The following is an 8682-nucleotide window of genomic DNA, read 5'->3' on the forward strand; positions in this document are numbered from 1 at the left end:
TCCTTGAAAAACTCCATGAGTGAGGACTTTAGACTAAGTTGGAGAAGTGCTTGTTTAATCAAACGGAGATGGAATTTTTGGGATTCATTGCAACTATGGAGCGCTTGAAGATAGACTCTAAGAAGGTGGAAGTAATCGTATCATGAGAAGTTCCAAAGACGATTGAAGATGTACAATGCTTTCTTGGCTTTGTTAATTTCTATCGAATCTTCATCAAGAATTATTTTCAAGTTGTTGCTTCGCTCACTCGATTGACATGTAAAGATAAGCTTGAATGAGGACCTCTAGCAAAAAAAGTATTTCAAGATCTTAAGATGGCATTTACTATGGCTCCAATCTTGGTACATCTGGACTTTACAAAGGTCTTATATTTGGAGACCGATGCTTCAGATTTTGCTATGGAAGCTGTACTTTTGTAGATAGGCGCAGACGAGAAGCTTCATCCGGTTACGTCTACTCTCGAAAGTTTTTTGCTGCCAAGATCAACTATGAGATCCACAATAAAGAACTTCTTGCGATAGTAGATTCTTTCGAAGAGTGGCGTCACTTTCTTGAAGGAGTTGCGCATCGGTGACCATATATACAGATCACAAGAATTTGGAGTACTTCATGTCGGCTCAGGTTCTGAATCGTCGTCAAGTTCGATAGAATATGTTGCTATCCAGGTTTGACTTTGTTATTACTTATTGGCTTGGGAAGCAACAAGGACTATCTAATGCATTATCAAAGAGATCGTATCTAGTGCCAAAGGCTAGAGAAGCAATATTTCATCAATAGTGTACAACATTGTTGAAGTCGGAACAATTCAGGCTTTGCTTTGCTATAATGTCAATTGATGCTGACTTCTTCAACCAGATACATACTTCGACTATTGGAAATTCTATAGCCCTTAATATCACACAACGCGTCAATAATGATAAGTTCAAGGTCGAAGGAGAACTTTTATACTTTGAGGAGCGGTTGTATATTCCAAAGGGACCAACACAACTCTAAGTTCTTCAATCTCGACACGACTTTCCAACTGCGTGACATTTTGGATTTAATAAGACCTTAGAACTTATTTCCCGAGATTTTTGGTAGCCCCAAATGTGAAAGGATGTCAAGGATTTTGTCCTCTCATGTGACATTTGTTTAAGTTCCAAGAACCCTTGGCATCATCCTTATGATCTTCTTTAGCCATTGCCTATTACACGTTGGCCGTGGTCTTCAGTTTTCATGGACTTTATTATGGACCTGCCGCCATCGAATTCAATTGACAACATCTTTGTTGTTGTAGATCGGCTTACAAAGATGGCACACTTTGTCCCTTGCAAGAAAACATCGTCAAGCAAAGACATAGCAAGGCTCTTCTTTGATAGTATGTATCGATATCATGGTTTACTAGATGATATTGTATGGGATCGAGGAACCCAATTTATATCAAAGTGCTGGAGATCTCTCTTTGACATATTGAAGGTGGATATCAAGCTTTCTTCGGCTTTCCATCATCAAACTGACGGCCAAACGGAATAGGTGAATCAAATTTTGGAGCAGTATTTATAATGCAGCATCAACTATCAGCAAGATGATTGGACTACATATCTATTATTAGCCAAGTTTGTATATAACAACACCCTTCATGTGTCGACTCAACAAACACCATTCTTTTCTAACTATGGGTATCACCCGAAGCTTGATTTGTTGAGTCCGTCAACCAATAACAACTCGACAGATGAAGGATTTGTGAAACAACTATCAGAGCTTCAAACTACATTGAAGCTTCAATTGCAAACTGCCTAAAAAGCTTACAAGGCATCCGTAGATAAATTTTGGAATCACGCACCTACTTTCAAAATTGAAGATAAAGTATGGCTGCTTTGACGGAATATCAAAACCAAGCGGCCATGTGATAAGTTCCACTATCGGAGATTAAGACCATTTGTCATTCAGAAGCAAATCAATCCAGTGGCATACCATCTGGGATTACTGGATGCTATGAAGGTACACCCAATCTTTCATATTTCTTTGTTGGAGCCTTATCAAGAGTCATCTTTTTCTGGAAGAGTGCAATATCCGCCACTTAGTATTGAAATTGAGAACCACGAGGAATACGAAGCGGAAAAGGTACTAGATTCATGGCATAAGTGGAAGATTTGGAGTACCTAGTGCATTGGAATGGCTATGATATCAATGAGCGCATATTAGAATTAGTGGAAAATCTTATCAATGCATCGCAAAAGATATAGGAGTTTCATCAATGCTATCCTCAAAAACCTAAGCCCTTTCCATGAAAGTTTTTCAGTGAAGTCCCTTCTCCTTGAAGCCTCTTAATCCTCGGCCTTATAAAGAAGGGGAGAAAGGAACCTATAAAAGACATAATTAGAGAATATAAATTTGTAACATGAGCCCATTCTTCCATGTTTAGTGCTAGTTTTTTCGGTCTGATATGGATAGCCAAGAGATAGATACCATACTAGTCATGTCCTCTCAATCGAGTATCTCACAAAGACGACCCCAAGATAAAGAACCACCTGTACTATGAAGATGACGGAGGATACCTAGTAATAGGTCACTAGTAATTGTGTTTGAGGTAGAACTTGCCTATGGTGATCTTCTCGAAGGAATGTTTGCAGGGTAATTTCACAATGAAGACACGAAAGTTCATACCTGGTCGGAAATCAAAGGCGTAGGACACTATCGTTGGTTACAAGGACCAATAAACTACTTACCATGCAAACAACAATTGGAGTATATTGCAGATACTATGCGACAAATTTTCAACTTCTTTCATTGGTACTGACTCGCAATAGGAGTGCTTTTCGGAGACCTTGAAGCTAAAGGGAGAGGGAGGTGATGTCAAGGACATACATTAAGAAGTTGTAGAAGATTCTAGAAGGTTCTAGAGAAGCTTTGTAGTTTATAGAAGCTACTTGAGAAGTTTTCAAGCTGGTGGAAGCTGCTTGAGAAGCTTTCTAGTTTGTGGAAGCTACTTGAAAGGTTTCCTAGCTTATAGTATATATATAAGAGCTGAGACTGAAGGGATCCTTAGTCTCGACAACACATCTCTTGGAGCTCTAGCTCACCTCTCTAGTATTGTTCCTATACTCATCTGATTAATCTAGTTCTTGCTGATTCTTCTTGAGCTTCTTGTTTAGATTTTTAGTTAGTATTCTAAATTCGAGACACAACGCAACTCTTGCTTTTCTAGTATTGGAAGGATGTTCTACTATAGGACAAGGGATATGATATAGTATAGATGTTGAAGTGGCTCCAATCATGTCTATATCTTCACTTCTTGCCATTTTTGTTGCTTCACGTGGCAATAAACTTAGTAAAACCTATGAACGACTTAGGAGAGTACCAAAACCTGCCAAGAAGGGGCACCAAAATATCCATGTTCTTGACTTATTTTATTTTAATTTCAATAAACTACACTAAGTTAATTGAGAACCTTTGGATTGCAAAATATTCTATATTCTATGAAAATAAAATAATAAAATAAATATAAAATATGTTTACAAAAATAATTTTTATCCAAATATAAAATAGTACATAATTTCTAAAAAAATGATTATAATTCTTACAATTTATTTATGTAAATAAATAAATAAATTTATCCTTGTGTACTATGAAGTTATTTTGTAAATATAGTATTCATATAAACAAAAAATTAAATTTGTATTAAAAAAATTCATAGACCTACTTTATACAAAATAGAATTAAAAAAAGCCAAAAAATGCTGAGAATAGTTGTTGAACATGTATTCTCCACTACATAATCCACACTTTTCAAATCTACATAAAGCACGAAACCAACTTACTAAATCGCCCAGAATCAACTTCTTGCAGAGAACAGATGTAGCCTTTACGAAGTAACTGATGACTGCAACAAACCGCTTTCTACATGAATGCTTCCATGTTCCGGTGATGTTCAGTGGGGAGCTATGAAATCTTGCACAACCATGAGTGTGGGCTTGTGTTTTCATGGCTCCACAACTTTGCAGCCGATTTGCGGCGACAACATCTGATTTGAAGCTTACCTACACACGTGCATACAATTTTTCTAGCTCCTGCTTCGCTTCATCGACGGCATCGACAAAGCCTAAGCCAACGCTAGCGGCAGGACCGCAGATTTGAGCTGAGGCAATGGCAAGGTCAGGATTAGTGTTGGACCCGTCTGCTGTAGAAACAGTGACGCCCATCCCTGCCAATGTGGGGCAACAACCTCTAGGACAAGATGCTGACAGCATCTTTGTCTTCATTTGTGACTCTGCACAATTGTACTGCCTTACTGTTGTGTCCTCTGGGGAAAGGAGTATATTTCGAACTGCGTAATTGGAAGTTTGGAGAATATGTTTGCATCAAGGTGAAGGGTGATGTACATGTTTATGCTACAGAACTTTCTATCTTGGTTTTTTTGGTACTTTGTGCATTGTCACGAACCGTGCTGTGGATGTGGTGACGAGCAAGGAAGTGGTCGCTTGTGATGACTTGCCCTTGTTTCAAGAATTGAGTTCAGTTTCGTGGGAGAGACGCTAGTTGAAGTGATTCACAGCCTTTATTCGTTGAGGCATCTTCCGACACGCCCGAATTTGAGCCATTAGAGTGATTTTACTTAGTCTAGTAATGCTTCGTTTCGTCTAGAATGTAGATTTCCGAGGTGACGTAGTTATGCAGTGTTTTTAGCTACAGGCTTTTGTATCATTGAACCAAGTGCAGATTTCATACAAATCAGAGTGTAGAATAGTAGTTCCGGAATTGACTGCACAAAATTGTAAATTTAAAACGACATAATGTACGCCCATGGAGATGTATGTCTTCATGTTCATCTGTGATCAAAATATTGCATGTTATATGAAGGCATGAAAAGAGACACTACCATAAACCCGTAAATGAGGTGAAACATTGACTCAGCTTCGCACCTCAATAACTGAAACATATATTACTGGTAACAAAGAAAATACAATTGTCTACAACTGTAAGATATATTCACCGCTGAACAGCCTACAAGTTTACATTCTCTTGCGAGAATTACGAGATTTTGCACACAGTCATCCCCTTGGCAGTCTTCGGACGTTCCAAGCACCGAGTCTTCCATGCCATGACGTTGGGGAAATTGTCCAACCCAACCTTCTCCCTGCCACCGTAACCTGTGTCAAGACAGCCGACCCAGGGGAAAATGGCTATATCGGCTATTGAATAGCCGCCGTCAATGAGAAATTCCCGACCCTCCAGCCGCTTCTCCAAAACCCCAAGAAGCCGCTTGGCTTCGTTGGTGTAGCGCTCCACGGGATATGGGTGCTGACACTTATCCTTGGCGTACTTGAAGAAATGCCCGAACTGTACAGTAAGGGAGAGCAGAAGTTAATCACCTCTATTTGTAATTGATGGCCAAGGTTCGGTACGTAATAATTTTACCTCTACTGAGAATGATAATGAATTGCAAGAGATAACGACAGAGCGTACCTGACCGAACATGGGTCCAATTCCACCCATCTGGAAGAAGACCCACTGAATGGTTTCCCATTTCAGCCGGGGGTCTTGAGACAAGAATTTCCCAGACTTCTCTGCGAGGTAAAGCAAGATCGCGCCACTCTCAAATACGTTCATAGGTTTGCCATCTGACACAACAATTCCAGCAAATCCAACGCCCACAATAATAATCAAATTCCAAGCTGCGAATATGACTATCATCAACGACAGTCTTGGATATGTGACAATGGCCACTGCATGTTGATTTTATTCGAAGAGAAACCTCTTAATAATCAAAATAATACTGCAAGAAGCCTCACTGACCTGGGCCGTTAGGATCAACAATGGCAGGGATCTTGGAGTTTGGATTAATAGCAATGAACTCCGGTGTGAATTGGTCGTTCTTGAAAATATTGATGGTGTGTGGCTCATACTCCAATTCCATCTCCTCGAGAGCAATGCTGACCTGCAGCAGTCATTCATCCTAACGATTGAAAAAAAAATGGAAGTACTAAACAATATGAGATGCATCTTACTCGTCGAAGGTTTGCCACTTTTCAGGCCATCTGAGTAATAACAGGAACTTACCATTGATCGCATGGCATACCCAAAATCCCGAGCATCGCACCCGAGACCTAGAAGACCTACGTGACTATATTCAAAAAAATAAATATGACTGATTACGACAACGCAAGTAAACCTAGAACAGCCAATTTTGCAGAAAATCAAGCCTCACCTTCTGGCCATTTGGTGTGGCCATGCTGTAAAGCTGAATCTTCGCCATTGTAGAGTCCACGACGTTTGCTACAAGGGAACTTCTTCACAATTAATTGGCGAATTCCCACGTTTCGAGTCGATTTCAGAAGCCTCACCACAAGTCTTCAAATTTCTGCAAATACCAGTCAAAATCAGAAAACCACGGCTGGTATCGACCAGAACCAATCTAGTGCATCGATCGACGAACCATTGAACACCCATATATTAAACTACAGCATGCCCAGAAGCCGCACCCAACCCACAGCTTACCTTCAACAAACTCAGGGTATCAAAGCATGTACAAGTGTAATTACTAGCAACGAGCTGCACTCGATTATATATAAGAAAAACCGAGCAGCCTAGAATCATCAGGCGAAATTGTCATACCACCCAAGTGGCCATGAATGAGCCATGGCCTTTTCCTATTAGAGGCGAAGCTTCCAAGTGTCTTTCCAGCTTAAAATTATGCATGGGTCGATGGATAAATAATCTCGTCGGGGCGTTCATCGTCCCCAATGGCACCCTGTGCTTTCGTCAAGTGGTATATACTCCATCTGTAATTGCTAATACATGGCCAAGTGGCACACCCTAAATCTGCATTAACAACCTGCACGGTACATATTCGACAAAATAGTTTTCAACAATGCCATTCATCGCATTTTTTGGGAGTTGAAGCACCTTATCTGGCAACAGATACCGTAGACGGTACAAGATTCAACCATCGCAGTGATCCCCCGACAGCTAACTTTGGTCTTCCGAAATGTTAAACATAAACTTCATGTTACACCAGAATCATACCCCCCCCAAAAACAAGAATGTGTGCGGTTTTTTTTTTGTAAATTGAAGGCTTCTCCAGGTTCTGATGACCCAATTGTTGCTTTTTCAAGCTCTGGCTGTGAATTATGGACTCGTTTCTACGAGCATGTCGAAACTGGAGCCCTCCTGGGCAAAAGGTGGGGGTCACCTGTACGCAGCGAAGAGTATTAACACAGATGACGTGTGCGTGTGTTGCAGCCACCATCTTGAGAGGAAGAAGCTTGGGAGATTGCTATGTTCTCTTGTCCACCTGCTAAAAGATCATTCAAACTGACGTCAATGCAAAGCACCAGAGAAATGTGGTTTCACAGGTGCTTGTAGCCGGAATTGGGGACCGCAATCACTGCAGCATTTGCAATTTCGAGAAGCTATGGACGCTGACAGATGGACTTCGAAATGATCAACTTATGCTTGTCAAAGCAAGCAGCTAGTTCGGTGAACAGATGGGTTATCTATAATATTCGTTCATTAGATGATCAACTGTGGTCTCACAGTTCCGGGTCTGTGAGGGGGAGAGGATTCCAGCAGAACGAGCCTCCGGCGATCATCATCTCGTATCAAGCATTTGTTGCGGTGGAAAGGTGATCACATGCTTTTGTTAAGAAATTGAATCACTGAGTGTATTGTGCGAGAAGCAATATATCCTTGCTCCTCCCCCTTTGAAGATCTAACAAATGACGAAACCTGTTTGGCATCTTAACGTTTTGTTTTCTTTTTTCTTTTTTTTCGCAATGTGTTTCTTCATATTTATTTTTTTATTTTTATATATTTATAGAGTGCCTTACTATTAAACTTTTAGATTTGATAATGGAGTAACTTTTGCAAAGGGCTCTATTCAAGGTAAGGGTATTTTCAACTTTTTTTGGAAGAAGGGAAATCATTGGATAAAATTTGAGTGCAAATGGTTTTTATTTACAAAATCAATAGTAGTTGTAAATTATTTAAATAATCAATCTTTCTTTTTTAAAATACCTATATCAACTCCAATCAAATAGTTACAATTATAAAGCAATGAACCTTTAAAAATATAAAAATAAATGAGACATAGTATTTTATAGAATTTTTTTTGTGTTAATTGATATCTATGAGGTGCCCATTAATATTTTATTTAGTATTTGGATATATAAATCATAATTTGTTTTTATTGTGATATCTTATCATTTTTTTGTATAGTATTCTTTCTATTAATTAATATCATTTGTTGCAAAAAAAAATATGAATTAATAGAACTTATTAATTATTAAAGATGATACATTGAAGTGTATAATTAAAGGTAGGATAGAAGTGATTCTAGCAAGGGCTCTACATCATCCTTTGTTTGCTTCAATCTTCGTGACTATGTTAATTACCTTTGTTAATTAATAAAATCTAATAAAAATAAATAAATTATTAGATTATTAATTATGTATCATAGAATGGAGTTGGTTTCAAAAAGTTTAAATAATTCTTGGAGATCATTAGTTTTTAGGAGATTAATTATGAAAAGAATCTTATACAAAGTTCTAATAACATCATCTACTATATTTCTTCCAATTATATGTTAAAAAAATCAATGCAAAATTATGCATTTACAAAGAGATTTATACAATATATATATATATATATATATATATATATATATATTTATTAAGATCTAAACTAGTTTACACATAATTAAAAT

At 38.4% G+C, this 8682-nt stretch overlaps 1 protein-coding gene across 1 annotated transcript; it reads right to left on the reverse strand.

The window, feature by feature from the left end:
• Positions 1–4861: 4861 nt before the first annotated feature.
• Positions 4862–6506, reverse strand: LOC112281765 (uncharacterized). Its single transcript, XM_024518637.3, has 5 exons — positions 6477–6506; positions 6187–6339; positions 5775–5916; positions 5445–5599; positions 4862–5318 (listed from the first exon to the last, which is right to left on the reverse strand). The coding sequence occupies exons 2-5, from the start codon at positions 6232–6234 to the stop codon at positions 5010–5012; spliced, it is 654 nt and encodes a 217-aa protein (XP_024374405.1). The 5' UTR covers positions 6235–6339; positions 6477–6506; the 3' UTR covers positions 4862–5009.
• Between the last annotated feature and the right edge of the window lie 2176 nt (positions 6507–8682).

This window comes from Physcomitrium patens, chromosome 4, assembly GCF_059467195.1.
Source record: "Physcomitrium patens ecotype Gransden chromosome 4, ASM5946719v1, whole genome shotgun sequence".
Lineage (NCBI taxonomy): Eukaryota > Viridiplantae > Streptophyta > Bryopsida > Funariales > Funariaceae > Physcomitrium > Physcomitrium patens.

Coding starts and splice junctions, on each gene's coding strand:
- LOC112281765 (XM_024518637.3), bottom strand. CDS start 6,234: ATGGCGAAGATTCAGCTTTACAGCATGGCCACACCAAATGGCCAGAAG. Junction 5,917..6,186: donor CCACACCAAATGGCCAGAAG/GTGAGGCTTGAT, acceptor TGACTGCTGCAG/GTCAGCATTGCTCTCGAGGA. Junction 5,319..5,444: donor TTGGACCCATGTTCGGTCAG/GTACGCTCTGTC, acceptor CTTACTGTACAG/TTCGGGCATTTCTTCAAGTA.